The following is a 20,386-nucleotide window of genomic DNA, read 5'->3' as shown; positions in this document are numbered from 1 at the left end:
ATATATATATATATATATATATATATATAGTCACGGGACGTGGAGTATAGTATGGGAGTGGAGTCAAGGGGTTTGTAATAGATATGCATGATATTGGGGGGCAATGGGGCGGCAGATTGGAGGAAGGGGGTTGTCACTTCAAGGGGTAAAAAGTGTAACTATTGCACTGTGTTGTACAACTGAAACTAATTCTAAAAATGTATTTCATAATAAAAATAAAATGTAACGCTGAAGAACTGGAAAGTTTAAGAAAGGATTCTGTTTGATATCTTCAGAGAAAATATAAAGCAAGACAAACTATCACCAAAAGAAAAAGAATGGTGATGCCATAATAATGCACATCTGCCATTGTCTCTTCACTAAGCGTAAACTGGGAAATTGCAAGCCACAATCCTGTAGAACTTTCTAAGTCTGTGACTTCCATATCAGTTGTTGAAGTGCTTGTATACCAAGATGGACATCTTGACTTGCTGACTATGTCTGGACTGGTAAAATCTTGAAGGGGTTCATATAATGAATTTGGGAACTGTATACAGCTGGATTTTTGTGGAGAACTTTTTACTTGATTCAAAAACTCTTGAGACTCACAATATTTTTGTCTTCTCCTTGTGCTTTCCTATGGGAAAATACATATAGTGTATTAGATTTGTTATCCAGTTATTTACTTTGTGTACTCTATAAAAATGCTAAGTAAGTTTTTGAGTTTTTATTTTTTCAGTTCTGGATTTTAGAAGTTTACCAGCAGCATCAGACAGTCAAATCTGGTTAACTTGATTAGTTCTCTTTAAACCAATAAGTGAGCCATCTCTTAATTTATAATCCAAAAATAAGACTGAAAACTGAATTTTTCTTGGTAAGACAGAAAAACAGATTCGATTTTATGGCTATAGGGCAGTCATACTTAGAAAGCCTTTTGGTCATTAATACAGTGATTCTTGAGGAGCAAGATGGCTGCACTCCCACTGAGCGGCATTGGCTGGCAGCCAGCCTTTTGCCTGGGCTCTGGAGGTTGATGTCTTCCAATAACACACCTCAAGAAGACAGCTGGTTAAAAAAAAATCTCATTTGACCAGAAAGTTGATGTAGGAAATGCAGCTCACTCTTATCTCCTAGCCAAAAAGGAAACAGGCAGTCTGTACAAATTCAAGTTTTACCAGTGTTAAACCAGAATGCCGAGAACCACACAAAATCTGCCAAGTGGTGTGGCCAACGATAAACATTACCCTGTCCTTTGGTGGGAACTTGGAACATGTGGTATGGCAAGCAGGATCAGGCTATCCAGCAGTCATGAATAAACTCAGAGAAAATCAAGAATTTATGGAATTCCCATAAGACAAGAAGCAACAAGTCTCTAGTAAGAATCAGCTGCTGTTAAGAGTTTAGTTTCTGGAATGAGCCTGTCTCACAGTCAGGACCTAATATATATGAATTCAGATCTTAGAAACTCCAACCAGGAGCTATGATTGTCTGGGACAATTATTGCTTAAGTAGCAAAATACCAATTTTTCCCAAAACTGATCTACAGATTCAACACAACCCCAATCAAAATTCCAGCAGGTTTTGGAAATGCAAGGACCCAAAATAGCTAAAACAGCCTTGAACAAAGTTGGATGTCTCACACTTCTCAATTTCAAAATTGACTATAAAGTTAGAGTAATCAAGACAGTATGGTACTGGCATAAGGACAGACATACAGATCAATGGAATAGAACTAAAAGTCCAGAAATACTCTCACATATATGACTGACTGGTTTCCAACACATGTATTAAGGTGATTCAATGGGGACAGATAACTTGAACAAAGGTTCTGAGACAACTGGATATCCTTCCAAGAAGATGAATTTGGACGACTACCACACATTATATGTAAATAATTGACCAAAAATGAATTGTAGACTTAAATATAAGAGCTGGAATATAAAACTTTTAGAATAAACATAGGAAAGAGAAAATCCTTGTGATCTAGGGTTAGACAAAGAGTTCATAGATACAAAACCAAAATCAAGATCCCCAAATTAAAAAATTGATATAATTCATCAAAATTTAAAACTTTTGTAATTCAAAGTACATCATTTAAAATAAAATACAAGCCACAGACTGGGAGAAAATTTTGCAAATCATATATCAAATGAAGGACCTGTATCCAGAATATATAAAGAGCTCTTCCAACCCAAAGACAAATAAATGAACAATTAAAAAAATGGGCCAAGGATTTCAATAGACAATTCTCCAAAGATATATAAAATGACCAAAAAACTTTTGAAACGATGCTCAGTATCACTAATAGTAAGAGAAATGTAAAACAGAAACACAGTGAGATGTCATCTTATACCCTTTAGGAGGGCCATTATCAAAAGAACAGAAAATAACAAGCTTGGCAAAGATACAGAGAAATTGGAACCTCTGTGTACTGCTGGTAGGAATGTAAAATGGTGCAGTCATTATGGAAAATAGAGGTTCCTCAAAACATTAAAAAGAATTATCATATGACCCAGCAATCCCATTTCTGGACATATATTCAGAACTGAAAGCAGCATCTTAAAGAGATATTTGTATACCCACGTTCATTGCAGCATTATTCACAGTAGCACTCATAAAATAGCACCCCCTACCCCCAAAAAGACACTTTCAGGATGCAGGCTTATCGGTGAGAAATGACTTCTACGTAAGGTATATAAAACAAAAGAGATGTCTTGACGGTTCTTTTAGCTTTTCTATTAAATAAGTTCTTGAAAGTCAGATAACTAACTTTTACTGCCTGAGAGCTAACAAAGTCATACTAATGCAATTTTCCTAAAGTTTTATCAGCTTAATTTGCTAAAGGAAAAATAAGTGAATAGTTATTTCCTTGGGTCCATAAAACACTGTTCTACAAAGAAAAAGAAATATGCCATCACATGAAATATTTATAAAGGCTGAACATCACTGGAAAGCTAACTTAAGCAGCATTTATATATAACTTATATGTGGAAGTGGATGACATCCCCACTTAGGGAAGAATAGCCAAGCTAAAATTTCAAGACAGAAACATCTGTGTAACCTATACATCTGGTCTCTCTTCAAGCAACAACAAAGGATAGCAAATGGGAAGGTACTCATCAAAAAATTTAACCAGCTGTCTTCACTTGACTGAGAGATCTGATTGGGATAGTCTATGGCATGGGTTAGAAAAGTGTGTTACAGAAGTAAAATCCATTATTTGCAGATGACATGATAGTATATATAGAAAAGCCTCGAGATTCCACCAAAAAACTATTGGAACTGATAAATGAATTTTAATATTCAGAAATTGGTTGCATTTTTATACATCAATAACAAGCTATCAGAAACAATCCCATTTACAGTTGCATTAAAAACAAAAGAAAACAAAAAAAACCCTAGGGAATAAATTTAACCAAGGAGGTAAAAGAACTGTACTTGTAAAATTGTAAGACATTGAAGAAAGAAACTGAAGAAGATACTACTAAATGGAAGCATATACTGTGCTCAGGGATAGGAAGAATTAACATTGTTAAAATGTCCATACTACCCAAAGCAATCTATACATTCAGTGTAATCCTTATCATAATACCAATGGCATTTTTCACGCAAGTAGAATAAATAATCCTAAAATCTGTATGTAACCACAAAAGACCATGAATAGCCAAAGCAATCCTGAGAATGAAGAACAAAGTTGGAAGTATCACTCTACCTGATATCAAACTATACTTCAAGGCTACCGTAATCAAAATAGCATAGTACTGGGATCAAAACAGACTCATAGATCAATGGAACAGAATAGAGAGCCCAGAAATAAACCCACACCTATAGTCAATCTATGGTGAAGAATACACAAAGTAAAGACAGTCTATTCAATAAATGCTTTTGGGAAAACTGGGCAGTTACATGCAAAAAAATGAAACTGGACCACCTTCTTACACCATTACAAGAATAAACTCAAAATGGATTAAAGACTTAAGTGTAAGACCCAAAACCATAAAACTTCTAGAAGAAAACAGGCAGTAAATTTTCTGACATTGCTCTTAGTAATATTTTTACTGACATATCTCCTCAGGAAAGGGAAGCAAAAGGAAAAATAAATGGGAGACATGAAACTATAAACAAAAAAACCCAAAAACTAAATGGGAGAAGATATTTGCCAATGATACTACATCTGATAAGGGGTTAATATTCAAAATTTGTAAAGAACTCATTCAATTCAACACCAAGAAAAGAAACAATTCAATTAAAAAGTAGGTAGAGAACTTGAATAGACATTTCTCCAAAGAGGTCATACATATGGTCAATAGACATGAAAAGATGTTCAATGTCACCAATCATCAGAGAAATGCAAACTAAAACAACAAGATACCACTTCACACCTGTCAGAATGGCCATCATCAATAAATCAACAAACAAGTGCTGGAGAGGATGTGGAGAAAAGAAAACCCTGTGCACTGTTGGTGGGATTGCAAATTGGTGTAGCCACTATGAAAACCAGTATGGGGATTCCTCAAAAAGTTAAAAATAGGACTACCAGACGACCCAGTAATTCCACTTCTGGTATTTATCGGGAGAAATCCAAAACGCTAATTTGAAAAGGTGTATGCACCCCTATGTTCATTTCAGCATTAGTTACAATAACCAAGATATGGGGCAACCTAAGTGCCCATCAACAGATGAATGGATAAAGATGTGGTACATATGGAAAATGAAATATTACTTGGCAATAAAGGAGAATGAAATCTTACCATTTGGGGCAACATGGATGGACCTGGAGTGTATTACGCTAAGTGAAGTAAGTCAGACTGAAAGACAAATACCATATGATTTCCTTTATATGTAGAATCTAAGGAACAAAATAAATGAACAAACAAAACAGAAAGAGACCCATAGATACAACAAAGTGATGTTTGCCAAAGGGGTGGAGGATTGGGGCACTGTGTGAAAAAGGTGAAAGGATTAAGAGGTACAAATTGATAGTTACAGAATAGTCATGGGGATGTAAAGTACAGTATGGGGAATATAATCAATAATATTCTAAAAACTATGTATAGTATCCAGGTGGATACTAGACTAAGTGGGTGGATCACTTCATAAATTATATAAATGTCTAACCACTATACTGTGACCTAAAACTAATATAAAATAATATTGGTGTCAACTGCAATTGAAAAAAGTGTGTGGCTCGTTGGCTACATATTTTGTGAATAAAGTTTTATTGGAACACAGCTATACCCATTTGTTTATGATCATCTGTAGCTGCTTCTACACAGTGATAGCAGAGTTGAATTGTTCCGACAATGACTGGACCTTAAGCCTAAAATATTTACTATTTGGCCCTTGAAGAAAAAGTTTGCTAGCCCCTGGCCTATGGCATTCTTTTTCAAACATTAGAAAGCATACAAATCATTTTGGCATCTTGTTACGATGCAGATCACATTCAGAAGGTCTGACATGAGACCTTGCATTTCTGGTTCTAAGAAGCTTCAGGTGATGCCAGTGCACTTGGTTGGCAGAGTACACTCCAAGTGGCATAGGCTTAAGGTACATAATAATCTATTCTGCTCGAGCTAGTTCTCAGCCTGGGGGAAATTTGCCTCACAAGAACATTTAGCAATTTCTGGTGAAATTTTTGGTTGGCACACCTAAGAGGACATACTATTGGCATCTATTGGATAAGGCCAGGAATGGTGTCCTACAATGTACAGGACAAGCCCTTACAAGAAATAACTGCCCACTATGCCAGTACTGATGCTGTTAAGAAACCTTGCATTGTGAGCAGTGATTAGTCTTGAATGCACATTAGAATCAATTAAGCTATGAAAAAATATGAACACCCTTTTAGTTCTGGATGTGAGTGATGAGCATCAGACCTCCCGCCTCCTGCTGTGAAACCCCATGAAATTAATACCACAATGAAGTTGGACAAAATATGTGTAGCAATTTATCAGACAGAAAACAAACCATGCTGTGAATTTTGAGGAAAGGAAAACAACCCAGACCCCAGAAAGGCTACAATTTAAGATGATACTTACTTTAGACCAGCCAAAAAAAGTTTAAAGAGAAGTCAGGACATGATAAAGTTGAACCACTAATAAATTAACTGCCTGCCAGGACAAAACAGTACTCTAAAGGAATACGGTAAAATCTGGAATCTCAAGAACTTTGCATCCACAATGTTCACATACAATAAAACGTCACTACACATAAGCAGGAAAATGTGACCCATAACTAGGAGAAGAAAAAAAAAATCAAACAGACTCAGCTTCAACCCAGATGGTAGAATTATCAAACAAGAATAAAACATCTACATAAAATGGTGAAGGACTTAATGGAAAAGTTAAACATAATTAGTGAACAGATGAGGGACTCCTCAGAGAAATGGAAAATAAATGCACTTCTAGAACTGAAAAATACCAGATATGAAATGAAAAATTCACTGGCTAGGTTTAACAGCAAATTTGACAACAAGAGGCCCAGAAAAAGAACATCCAAACTGCAGTGTATAATGAGATAAAAGACGGATTTGACAAATGAGCAGAGCCTCGGTTATATTAGCAAAGGTGAAACAGTCTAACTCGCATGTATTTGGATCTCAGAAGAAGTAAGGGATTAAGGCAGGAAACAGAAATAATAGCTGAAACTTTCCTAACTTGATGACAAATATCAACCCATAGATAAAAGAAGCTCAGTGAACCAAAAGCAGAATGAACACAACCATGCCTAGAAAAAGATAAAAAAAGCAAATCTTAAAAGCAGCTAGAGGAAAGATACATTATATACAGCATCAATGAAAATAATAATAATTGCTAATTTATTATCAGAAAAAACATCCAAAAAGGCCAGGAAACAACATCTTTAAAGTTCCTAACCAAAAACTCCATACCTAATGATGCCTTTAAAATGAAGATGAGGGACATTTATTAGCAGACAAGACAGAGTAAGAACATTCTACTGTATTCCTCCTGCTAACTACAACTGAAGACTTGGAACAAAAAACAATAGTTCACTGGGAAAGTTGTAGAAGGCAGACTGGATAGGGCCTCAGGACATGAAGAATGACCTAGCCCCCAGTCTCTCACCGCCAAGCCCCCTTCTTTTTGATTCATCCTAGGTATCCCAGCCTGGGCCATCAAGCAGCCTAAAGCATGAAACAATATGCACAAAGGTCCAAAAAAGCCTGTTTTCTCTAAGCAATGGACCAGGGGGACGGCGGGTTTACAGGACAGAAGCCTTTCGACTATGCCTACTCTAGGTGAAAACCACGAAAGAAGCTGCACGTCTGCCACTGCCTACCAGGTGCTGTGGAAGCTGGGGTGGAGCCATGTCAGGGATCACCCACCACCCTGCACTAACCGGGGAGCATGCTTACCCTCCCAGCTACGCACTGAGACCAGAGTGGAGCCCTCCTGGCCATCCCCACACTAACAAGGCAGTACCCTTTCCCACTGGGTGTTACGGAAATTATGAGAGAGCACCATGTCCATGATTCCCAGCCTGCACTACTGAGGTGGCACCCCTCCTTCCCCACCAGCTACTAAGGAGACTGCGGGGCAGAGCCGTGTAGACTGTCCTTCCCTGCACTAACACAGGCAGAAGCAGAGACTGCAGCAGAGTCCTACCGACCACGCCGACCCTGCATTAAGCAAACATCAGCAGAGACAGCAACCCTCAAACTGAGGGGAGGAGCCCTACTGACCATCACTGCCATGCACTAAGCAAATGACAGCAAAGAGGCAGCATCCACATCCTCCTACTAGAAAACCATACTCTCAGTAAGTAAAAGAACTGCTAGAGAAAATCAGCAAGGCTACAGATGAACTTAATAATGCCCAAACCCAATGGGATGTAGCTGAAAATTATAGAGTACTCCACCCCTAAATAGGAGAAATACATGTTCTTTTCAGTTGCAACTGAAACATTCACCAAGATAGACCAATATCCTGGGTCATAAAATAAACTTCAACAAACTTAATATAAAATTACACGAAGTGTGTTCTCAGACAATGTAAATTAGAAATCAATAACAAAAAGATAACAGAAAACTCTTCAAATACTTGAAAATGAAACAACACACTTTTAATAAAACCAGGGCATCACAAAAGAAGTCTCAAGGGAAAATACAAAATGTGTTGAACTAAGCAAAATAAACACAATATAAAGGATTCATGGGATGCAGTTAAAATGGAACTTAGCAAGACATTTATAGCATTAAATGTTTATATTAGAAAAAAAATTAAGGGTTCAAATTAATAACCTAAGTTTCCACCTAAACTGGAAAAAAGAAAAAGGAAAATAAACCAAAACCAAGCTGAAGGAAAGAAAGACTAGGGGAAATCTCCAAGCACTTGAAAATGTACAAACACTCTTCTGAATGGGTCAGAGAGATCCATGAGAAACATAAAAATATACTGAACTGAATGAAAGTATTTCAAAATATGTGGGACATAGCTAACACAGTGCTAGAAGGGAAATCTATAATACTAAATACTTATATTGGCAAAGAAGAAAAGTCTCAATTCAATAATTGAGACTTAAGTTTCTACCTCAAGAAACTTGAAAAAGAAAAATCCAAGAGCAGAAATCAATGAAATTGACAACAGAAAAATAGGCAAAAATCAAACACACAAAAACTGGTTCTGCAAAAAGACCAATAAAATTGATAAGCCAGACCAAAAAAGAAAACAACCAATAAAGAAATATTACTACAGATCCCACAGACTTTTAAAGGATTTAAATAAGGGAATAAATATTATGAGCAATTCTATACATAACAATATGACAGCTTAGATAAAATGCACCAATTCTTAGAAAATCAAATTATCAAAAATAACAAGATGTAAGCAACATAAGGGAGTTTCTCTATGGTCATGGAACAGTTCTGTAGGATGACTGTGGTCTTTACATGATACATGTACTAAAATTTCATATGAACACACACACACAAGTGCATGTAAAAACTGGTGACCAAATAAGGTCTGTATTTTATAGTAGTATACCAGTGTCAATTCCTGGTTTTGAAAATCGTATTATGGTTATATAAGTTGATTTAATTGGGGAAAGCATACATGGGAGTTCTCTATTATTGGGTTTTCGGAAAAGTCATGATGTATTTTTTCTGTTTTTCGTTGCAAAAATGCGTCATGACTTTTTCGACAACCCAATATTTTTACAATTTCTGAGCCTACAGTTAATAATTCAGAAATAAAATATAATTTCAGTTTTCCCCACACCAAAAAAAGCAAAGGTGAAATACAGGTTTTTCAGACAGACAAGAGGTGAGAGAATTAGTCTCAGGGAAATCTACACTACAATTAATGTTAAAGGAATTTCTTTAGGCTGAAGGGAAGTGATGCCAAATGTAAACTCAGATCTATAGAAGGTCTGAAGAATTACAATAACAGTACATATAAGGGTATTTAAGACTCCCCCGCTTCATAATTTCTTTGAAAGAAAACTGACTTTTTAAAGCACAATAACAATGCATTATGAAATTACATATGTAAAAGCAAAGCATGACAATAGAACAAAGGATAACAGGATAAATGGAAATATGCATGTATTTTTGTAAGGTTCTTTCTTACATGTGAAGTGGCATTTCAACTCAAGGTAGACTGATGTTAAAGACACAGTGTAATTTCTAGAGCTGTGCTAATATACTAGCTACTGGTCACATATGACTTGAATGCTTGAAATATGGCTAGTCCACATTTAGATGTGGTATTAGTATAAAACATCAGATTTTGAGGATTTAATATAATAAAAATGTAAAATATCTAAATTTTTGAAACAATTTTATAATAAAACATATAGTATTTTAGATATTGGTTTAATTAGAGTATATTAAAACAAATTTTACCTGTTTCTTTTAACTTTTTTCAATGTGGCTACTAAAAGATTTAAAATTACATATTGTGGCTTACATTATATTTCTATTAAGAGTTGTTTTAGAACAAGGGTTTGCAAACTTTTTCTTTAGAAGGACAGGTGGTAAATATTTTAAGATTTTTTGACTATGCAATCTCTGTTGTAACTACTCAGTTCTGCCACTATAGTATAAACATAGCGATAGACAGTAAGAGAATGAATATGGCTAGGTACTAAGAAAACTACTCACAAAAATAGGTAGCTAGCTAAATTTGGCTCATGCTGTAGAGTAACCACTAAAAACAAACAAACAACAAAAAAAAAAACCTCTAAAGAAATATAGTTTTAAAAATCGAGAGGAGTGATAAATTCTCAATTAGTCCAAAAGAATGAGGGAAGTAAAACGTAAAAATAAATGGGGCAAAAACAAAGCAAACGGCAAGACTTCAGATTAAGCCCAACTATACTAAGAGTTACATTAAATGGAAACGATCAAAAGGTAGACTGTCAGATTGTACAAAAAAGCAAGACAATTGCTATTTACAAAAGCACACATATATAAAAAGACACATAAAACATTAAACATAAAAGGATAGGAAAGGACACACCATATAAATACTAATCATAGGAAACTAGAATGTTAACATAAAATCAGCCAAAGTAGAATTCAAAATGAGAGTATTGACAGCTATAAGAAAGATGTTTCGTAATGATAAACAGGACAGTTCACTAAGATGTAACAGTAGCTTTGACTTCCGGTCACAGTGGTGGAGTAAATAATTGCTGTGTTCATCTCCTCCGATGACCACATCAAAATTACAACTAAATTATAAAACAATCATTATTGAGAACCACCTGAAGTCTAGCTGAACAGAAGTCCTGTAATTAAGGATATAAAGAGGAAGTCATGTGAACACTGGGAGGAGGGGCAGAGACATGGAATGGGCAGGTCCCACACCCACAGTGTGGCAATTAAGAATCAAGAGGGATATCTCAGTTGTGGAGGTCCGTACATCCTGAGGAGCAAGGTGTCCCAGCTCCACACCAGGATCCCCAGCCCATTGCTCCAGTGCCGGGAGGAGTTGTCCCCATAACATCGGGCTGTGAAAACCAGTGGGGATTGCATCTGAGTGCAATGGAAGTTGCTGGAGTCCCAGGTATTCCCTTTGAGGGGCTTGTGTATAGATGCGGTCACCCAGACACACTGGCTCTGGGATCTAGTGCAGGGGAGGGAACAGAGGGTGGCAGCTCAACAAGTACCAGGGAAGTACAAGGAGGAACTAAACTGACTGACTTCGGGGCAAGGGCAGGGGCAAGGGCTGGGGTCAGGACAGCTCTCTCTGGGGACAGAAACACTGGCAGGCACCATTGCTCCTTTGTTGTGCCCTCCCCACACCCAGCTGGCCGAGAGCAGGCAAGCACCGAATCTGAGCTCTCCATTCACCTGGCTAACACCGTTCACGCTGCCTGAAACCCCACCCCACCCAATTCACACACTTGGCCCGAGATGCTTCCAGTGGGTTTTTTACACAAGTAGCCTGGCCTCGGGTCACTCTTCAGAATTTCCTAAAATCTGTCAAAGATACACAAACCCCAAACAAGAAGCACTTGGCCTCGGCTTGCCCTGTACCTCTTGTTAAGCAGCCCTAAACCTGGCACAAGAGGCCACTGGTCTCAAGTTGCATTGTAACTCCCATCAGGGGGCCCCAAGCCTACATAAGCTGCAGCCAGTGTTGATCTGGAACGTAGCTTCAAATAAGTGGTTACAAACCTGGCACCAGAGTTGACTGACTACAGCTACACTGTAGTGCCCACCAAAGGTCCCTAGCCTGGCACGCATGGCATCCAGCCTCAGTTTGCAGCATAGCCTCTACCAAGTACCTCCAGCACAAGCAGCAACCAATCACAGATCACTTTGTAGTTCCCAATAGATGTCCCCAAGCTGGGCACAAACAGTGGCTGACCTTGGCCTGCAATGGAGCCTCTCCCAAGAGACTCCAGAACCAACACGCCCAGTGGCTGGCTTCAGACCACAAGTGACACAAAAGGTTAACTCAGCTGGCACCAGAGACCCAGGAAAGCAACTCCCACTCTGCAGCGTCTCCCCACACACAATAGCTTGTCCTGTGAAGTTACGGGAATCCTCACAGCCAGTCAGCCTGAGGGTCAGTTCTACCCACAGATGTGCCAACAGCGATCAAAGCTAAAATATAATAGGAGGACACATAAGGGACACTCCTGGTGCACCTGGTTCAGGTGAACAGGGAGACTGTACCACCAGAGTTCACAGGACACCTAACACAAGGCTACTCTGTCATGACTGGAAGACATAGCAGACAACACCATACATAGAAACAAACACATGGAGTCAGCCAAAGTGAGGAGACAAACATATCCCAAATGGAAAAAACAACAAAAACTAAAACAAAAAAACAGACAAAACTCTAGAAAAAGAACTAAAGAGAGACAAGCAGACTTTGAAACACTGGTTATAAGGATGGGCAATGAACTTAGGGGAAGAATAGATGAACTCAATGAGACCCTTAACAAAGAGAAACTAAAAAAAAAAAAAAAGAACCAGTCAGAAATGAAGAAGACAATAATTGAAGAATACTTAGGAGGAATTAATAGCAGCTTGACAAAGCAGAGGATTGAATCAGCAATGTGACAGACATGGTAGCAGAAGGCACCCAATGGACACAGCAAAAAGAAAAAAAAATTAAAAACAGGCTAGTTTAAAGGACCTCTGGGACAACATTAAGCCTACCAAGATTCACATTCTAAGGGTACCAGAAGGAGAAGACAGAGAGAGCAAAAGACTAAAAACCTATTTGAAGAAATAATGACTGAAAATGTCTATCCTGGTGAAAGAAACAGACATACAAGTCCAGGAAGTACAGACAGTCCCAAAAAATATGAACCCAATTTTGCCCACACCAAGACTCATCATAATTAAAATGCCACAGGTTTAAGTAAGACAAAGAGACAATCTTAAAAGTAGCAAGAGAAAAGCAGTTAATCATGTACAAGGGAGCTCCCATAAGACTGTCAGCTAATTTCTCAGCAAACTTTGCAGGCCAGAGGGGAATGGCATGAAATATTCAAACTAATGAAAAGCAAAGACCTACAACCAAGATTACTCTACACAGCAATGCTATCATTTAGAATCAAAGAAGAGTTTCCCAGACAAAAAGCTAAAATTCATCACCACTAAACTGGTATTACAAGAAATGTTAAAGGGACTCCTTTAAATAGAAAATGAAAGATAAAAAATATGAATAAGAAAATATAGGAAAGAAAAAAACATTCCCATGACAAAGGCAAACACTTAGTAAAGGTAATGGATCAACCAAAAGTAAAACTAGTACAAAGGTTAAAAGTCAAAAGTAGGAAGATCATGTGCAATTACAACAATAAGGGATACACACAAACACAAACACACAAAAGAAGTAAAAGAATAATGACCAAAATAATAAACAGAAAGATGAGTAAAAATTGGAGTGATTTTTAGAATGTTCGAAAGTTAAGCAACCATCAACTTAAAATAGACTGCTATAAACATAGCTTGATATATAGGAAGCACATGGTAACCACAAACCAAATATCTACAAGAGATATAGAAAAAATAAGGAGTAAGGAACCCAAATACAACCCCAATACAAGTTTCCAACATACTCATACAAGAAAAGAGATCAATAGAGTAAGAAATGAACAGAATAGAACTACAAAAACAATCAGAAAACAATAATAAAAGTCAGTAACTACATACCTGTCAATAATTGCTTTAAATGTAAATGGACTAAATGCTCCAATCAAAAAACAATATGGTGGTTGAATGGATAAATAAACAAGACCTATATATATGCTGCCCACAAGAGACCCACTTCAGATCAAAAAACACATACCAACTTAAAGTAAAGGGATGGTAAAAGATATATCATGCAAATGGAAACAAAAAAGAACTGTGGTATAAATTCTTATATCAGACAAAATAGACTTTAAAACAAGAGCTGTACTAAGAGACAGAGAAGGGCATTTCATAAATAAGGGGATCAATCCAACAAGAAGATGTATAACTCTCGTAAACATCTATGCACCCAATGTAAGAGCACTTTAATATATAAAGCAAATATTGAAGGACATAAAGGGAGAGATCAACAGTAATGCAGTCACAGTAGGGAACTTTAACACCCCATTGACATCAGTTGAAAGATCATTCAGACAGAAAATCAACAAGGAAGCAGTGGCTTTAAATGACACTTTAGACCAGATGGACTTAATTGATATTTTTAGGACATTTCATCAAAAAGCACCAGAATATACATTTTCCCAAGTGCACCTGGAATATTTTCCAGGATAGACCACATGTTAGGTCACAAAAAAAGCCTTGGTAAATTTAAGATTGAAAACATATCAAGCACCTGTCTGATCACAACAGTGTAAAACTAGAAATAAAGAAAACTAGAAAACAAGAAGAAAACTGAAAACACGAATGTGGAGTCTAAGTAATGTGCTATTAAACAATGAATGGATAAACAATGAGATCAAGGGAGAAATCAAAAGGTACCTGGAGACAAATGAAAATGAAAACCCCATAACCCCAAATCTATGGGACACAGCCAAAGCAGCTCTCAGAGGGAAGTTTATAGCAATTACATGCCTATCAAGAAATAAGAAAAATCTCAAATAATCTACCCTTAATACTAAAACAACTAGAAAAAGAAGAACAAAGTGCAAAGTGAGTAGATGCAAGGAAATAATAAAGATCAGAGTGGAAATAAATGAAACAGAGTTTTAAAAAACTGCAGAAAAGATCAATGAAACCAAAAACTATTTTTTTAAAAGATAAAAAATATTGATAAATCATTTAATCAGACTCAACGAGCAAAAAAAGAGAGGGGGAGGGGCCGGCCGAGTGGCTCAGTTGGTTAAGAGCTCGCTCAAGAGTTTGAGCTCTGAGCAACAGCGGTTCGAGTCCAGCCCGAGCTGAGCAGCNCTCAAGAGTTTGAGCTCTGAGCAACAGCGGTTCGAGTCCAGCCCGAGCTGAGCAGCCGCTGAGCTGCCAACAGGTGGCAGGATGGCTCAGCTAAAAGGAAAAAAAAAAAAAAGAGAGAGAGAGGGTGTGGGGGGGGGCCCAAATAAATAAAATCAGAAATAAAAGAAAGAAGTGACAACTGACACCACAGAGATACAAAAGATTATCAGGAAATACTAAGAACAATTACATGCCAACAAATTGGACAATCTGGAAAAAATGGATACATTTCTAGAAACATACAACCTTCCAAGGCTAAATCAAGAAAAAGTAGAAAATCTGAACAGATAACTACTAACTAAATCAAATCAGTAATTTAAAAACTCCCAACAAACAAAAGCCCTGAACCAGAAGGCTTCACAAATGAATTTTACCAAAAAATAAAATCAAAGAAGAATTAATACCTATCCTACTCAAAATATTCCAAGAGGATGAAGAGAAGACTCCCCAACTCATTTCATGAGGCCATCATTACCCTGATACCTAAACCAGACAAAGACACTACAAAAAGAAAAAATTATACACCAATGTCCCTGATGGACATATTGATAATAGATGCAAAAATTCTCAGCATGATATTAACAAATTGAATTCAGCAATACATTAAAAAATCATACACCATGATCAAGTGGGATTTAGTCCCAGAGTACAAGGCTGGTTCAATATCCACAAATCAATTAACATAATACACCACATAAAAAAATGGAAAATAAATCATATGATCATATCAATAGATGCATAAAAAGCATTTGACAAAATCCACCATCCACTTATGATAAAAACTCTTAGCAAATTGGGACTAGAGGAAACATACCTCAACACAATAAAGACCACAAATGACAAACCCACAGCTAACATCATACTCAATGGTGAAAAGCAGAAAGTATTTTTTTAAGATCAGGTACAAGACAAGATGTCCACTTCCATCACTTTTATTCAATATAGTATTGGAAGTCCTGATCACAGCAATCAGAAAAGAAAAAGAAAGAAAAGGCATCCAAATAGGAAAGGAAGAAGTAAAACTGTCATTATTTGCAGATGATAGGATACTGTATATAGAGAACTCTCAACAATCCACCAAAAAAATTATTAGAACTGATAAATGAATTCAGTAAAGTGACAGGATACAAAATTAATATTCAGAAATTGGTTACATTTTTATTATATACACCAATAACTATCAGAAAGTGAAATTAAGAAAACCACCCCATTTACAATTGCATCAAAAAGAATAAAATACCTAGGAATAATTTAATCAAGGAGGTGAAAGACCTATACTTGGAAAACTATAAGTATTTAAGAAATTAACTGAAGAAGATACAAATAAATGGAAGCACATACCATGCTCATGAATAAGAAGAATTAACATGTTAAAATGTCCATACTTTCCAAAGCAATCTACAGATTCAATGCAATCTCTCTCAAAATACCAAAGGTATTTTTTATAGAACTAGAACAAATAATCCTAAACTTTACATGGAACCACAAAATCCCTGGATAGCTATAGCAATATTGAGAAAGAAGAACAAAGTTGGAGATATCACTCTACCTGATATCAAACTATACTACAAAGCTATGGTAATTAAAATAGCATAGCACTGGGATCAAAACAGACTCATAGACCAATGGAACAGAATAGATCTTAAAAACAAACCCTTGCCTATATGGTCCTTTAAACTATGACAAAGGAGGCAAGAATATACAGTGGGATAAGGCAGTCATTTCAATAAATGGTGTTTGGAAAACTGGACAGATACATACAAACGAATGAAACTGGATCACTTGCTTACACCATATACAAGAATAAACTCAAAATGGATGCAAGACTTAATGTAACATCCAAACTACAAAACTCCTACAAGAAAACATCTGCAGTAAACTCTTTGGCATTGCTCTTAGTAATACTTTTTTGGATATGTCTCCTTGGGCAAGGTAAACAAAAGAAAAAAATAAGTGTTATTACATCGAACTGAAGAGATTTTGCACAGTAAAGGGAACCATCAACAATACAAGAAGACAGCCTACTGAATGGGAGAAGATATTCACCAATGATGTATCCAATAAGGGGTTAATGTCCAAAATATATAAGGAACTCATACAACTTAGCGCACGTGCACACACACACACACACGCACACACACACACCAAACAAAAAACAGAGAATCCTATTAAAAAATGGGCTGAGGACCCAAATAGACATTTCTCCAAAGAGGACATACAGATGGCCAATAAACACACGAAAAGATGCTTAACATCAGTAATCATCAGGGAAATGCAAATTAAAACCACAAGAGATATTACCTCATACCTGTCAGAATGGCTATCATCAATAAATCAATAAACAAGTGTTGGCGAGGATGTGGAGAAAAAATAAACCTCATGCACTATTAGTAGGATTGTAAATTGGTGTTGCAACCATGGAAAACAGTATGGAGATTCCTCAAAAAAGTAAAAAAATTAGGATTACCAAATGACCTAGTAATTTCAATCCTAGTATTTATCCAAAGAAATTCAGAACACTAATTTGAAAAGATATATGTAGCCTTATGTTCACCGCAGCATTATTTACAATAGCCAAGATGAATCCACAATTACAGCTGAAGTTTTTAAATACTTCTTTGTCATCAGGTGATAAAACAGGACAAAAGTAAAGCAAAATAGTAAGGATATAAAAGGTTTGAACAGGGCCGGCCAAATGGCGGGTTGGTTAAGAGTTGGCTTGGGATGCCAGCTCTGAGCAGCAGGGCTGAGGTTCGGATCCCACATTAGGGCCAGTGATGCTGCGCCCTCTACAGCTAAGATGGTGAGCAACAGCTCTACCTGGAGCTGGGCTGCCGTGAGTCGCCAGCAACAGTGTAGACTGCAGTGAGGCTGCAGTGGGTTGTCATGAGTGGCCGGCAGCTGGCATGAGCTGCCAAGAGCCGCCGTGAGCGGCCATCCGGTGGCCGGCGACCGATCTGCCTCACCCGGGAAAAGCGCAATGATAATACCAACATAAGCCAGTGAAGCAACGTCCTCCACAACTAGACTGAAGAACAAAAGGACAGCAACTTGTCTGTTCCCCTTCCCAGATTCCCCAATAAAATCTTTAGGAAACAAAAAATTATAAAAAAAAAAAAGATTTGAACGATACTACAAACAGTTTAATCTAAACATTTACCCAACAGGATATCCTAAACTTCAGAATGCACATTCTTTAGAAGTACAAAAGGAACATTCACCAAGCTAACCTTCTGGGCCATACAACAAGTTTCACTCGACCTTTTGGGCCATAAAACAAGTTTCAATGAATCCGAAAGGATTGCAATAATATAGGATATGTTTTGAAGACAATTTATAAGAAATCAGTAACAAAAAGGTACCCAGAAAATCTTAAAAATATCTAGGGATTAAAGAACATACTATTGAATAATCTATGGTTCAACGAATAAGCAAAAGAAGTTAGAAAATATACTTAACAGTAATGAAAACATATCAAAATTTATGTAATACAACTAAAGCAGTGCTTAAAAATTTAAAGCATTAACTATATTTCAGAAAAGCAAAACAGGCTTAAAAGCAATGACTTAAACTTTCACTTTATGAAGCTTGAAAGAAAAGAACAAATCAAACCCCAAATAATTAGAAAGAAAAAAATGTTAAAAAATGGAAATCAGTGAAATAGAAATCAGATCAACAGTAGATAAATCAACAAATCCAAAGGTTGGTTGTTTGGAAAGTGGAAAGAGCAATACAAATGATTGGCATGTAGCTAGAGTGTACAAAAAAAAAAAAAAAAAGAAACTAAAAGTTACCATTATCAGGAATGAAAAAGGGGACATCAATATGGATCTTGAAGATTCTAAAAGGATAATAAGAGAATATCATGAACTACATATTGCTTATAAATCTGACAACTTAGATGAAATGGACAAATTCCTTGAAAGATACAAATTACCAACTGACAGAAGAAGAAAATCTAATGATCACTGTATCTGTTATAGAGAGAAAATTCATAATTTAAAAGTTTTCTACAAAACTCTAGACTCTGATGGTTTTCTTGCTAAATTCTATCAAACATTTATAAAAGACAAATCTTACTAAAACATTTCATGAAAATTGACCTTCCAACTCATACAACTCAAATGACCTGAAAACAAAACCACACAAGGACATTATGAGAAAAGCAAGTTACAGACCAATATCTCTCATCAATGTAGGTATGAAAATCTTTAATGAAATAATAGCAAATTGAATTCAGTATGAAAACACATCATGACTAAGTGGGGTTTATCCCAGATACAAAAGGTTAAATTAACATTCAAAAATCAATGTAATTCATCTTGCTACTAAAGGAGAAAAATTGTATAATCATCTCAGTAGATCTATAAAAAGCATTTAATGCCAATTCATGAGTTAAATTTATTTTTCAACAAACTACAAATGCCATGAAATTTCCTCAGCCTGATAAAAGGCATTTAGAAAAAAGATACAGAGAACACCATAGTTTTTGGTGAAAGAATGAATGCTTTCCCCATAAGATCCTGAACAAAGCAAGGATGTCCACTCTCACTTCTATTCAATGTAGAGTCCTGGCAGGCATAATAATCATTAAAAAAAAAAAAAAGGCATACATGTTGGTGGAAAGGAAGAAGTAAAACTCTATTTATAGACAACATGCTTGACTATGTAGAAAATCCTAAAAATGTACAAAAAAGCTACTATTAGAATAAATGAATTTAGGAAGATCCAAAGACATAAGGTCAATATGCAAAATCAATTATATTCCTATATACAAGCAACAAATACTGGAATTTCATTTTTTTTAAATAACATTCACAACAGAATCAAATCTAAAATATTTCAAGATAATTTTAATGGAAGATGTGTAAGAGATCCACACTGAAAAGTGCAAAACACTGCTGAAAGAAATTAAAAAAGATCTCTATAAATGGAGAGAAGTATCAGGTTCATGCATTGGAGGACTCAATGTTGTTGAGATTTCAGTTCCCCCTAACGTTAGATCTTTAGATTTAGTATAGTCCCAGTCAAAATTCCATTGTGGTTTTTAGTGAAAATAAACTTAAATATGGTTCCTAAATATCAGGGAGGGGACCAGCACCTAAAATGGCCATTCTTGAAGAAAAGAAAATGGTTGAAGGACTTGCACTACTTACTTTCAGAACTTGCTATAAAGCTACAGTAATTGATGCAGTGTGATGGTGGTGTAAGGATAGACAAATAGAGTGATAGAAAATTCAGAAATAGACCCACTCTAACACAGTCTGCTGACTTCTGACAAGGGCTCCCAAGAAATTTAATTAGGAAAAGGAAAATTTTTTTAACAAGTGATGGTGGGGCAGTTGGCTTTCTACATGGAAAAGGATGAACCTCAACCCCTACTTCTTACCATACACAACAACTGATTTGGGATGGCTCATAGACCCAAACACGAAAGCTAAAACTATGTCTTCTAAAAATATACATAAGTAACAAAATAACTTTGTGACCTTGAGGTAGGCA

General features: G+C 36.3%; 1 protein-coding gene and 1 pseudogene across 8 annotated transcripts in view; one reads left to right on the top strand and one right to left on the bottom strand.

Moving 5' to 3' along the window:
- VRK2 (VRK serine/threonine kinase 2) overlaps positions 1–20,386 on the bottom strand; it is a 131,319-nt gene that overhangs the window by 36,264 nt on the left and 74,669 nt on the right. For 2 of the 8 annotated variants that reach the window (XM_019629823.1, XM_019629898.1), the window contains exon 13: positions 153–616. The exons of 3 other annotated variants lie outside the window; for them this stretch is intronic. In XM_019629823.1, coding sequence (XP_019485368.1) covers positions 272–616 — 345 coding nt within the window. In that variant the 3' untranslated portion in view covers positions 153–271. Of the gene's footprint in view, positions 1–152; positions 617–18,678; positions 18,726–20,386 lie in introns of those variants that run through there. 3 more of the 8 variants (XM_019630313.1, XM_019629982.1, XM_019630228.1) reach the window with 3 other exon arrangements.
- Positions 786–1,585, top strand: LOC109379301 (protein NipSnap homolog 2 pseudogene; annotated as a pseudogene).

The sequence above is a fragment of the Hipposideros armiger genome, unplaced genomic scaffold, assembly GCF_001890085.2.
Source record: "Hipposideros armiger isolate ML-2016 unplaced genomic scaffold, ASM189008v1 scaffold_2, whole genome shotgun sequence".
Taxonomy (NCBI): domain Eukaryota; kingdom Metazoa; phylum Chordata; class Mammalia; order Chiroptera; family Hipposideridae; genus Hipposideros; species Hipposideros armiger.
Note: the sequence above shows the minus strand (reverse complement) of the source record. Positions and strands in the feature narration are given on the sequence as shown.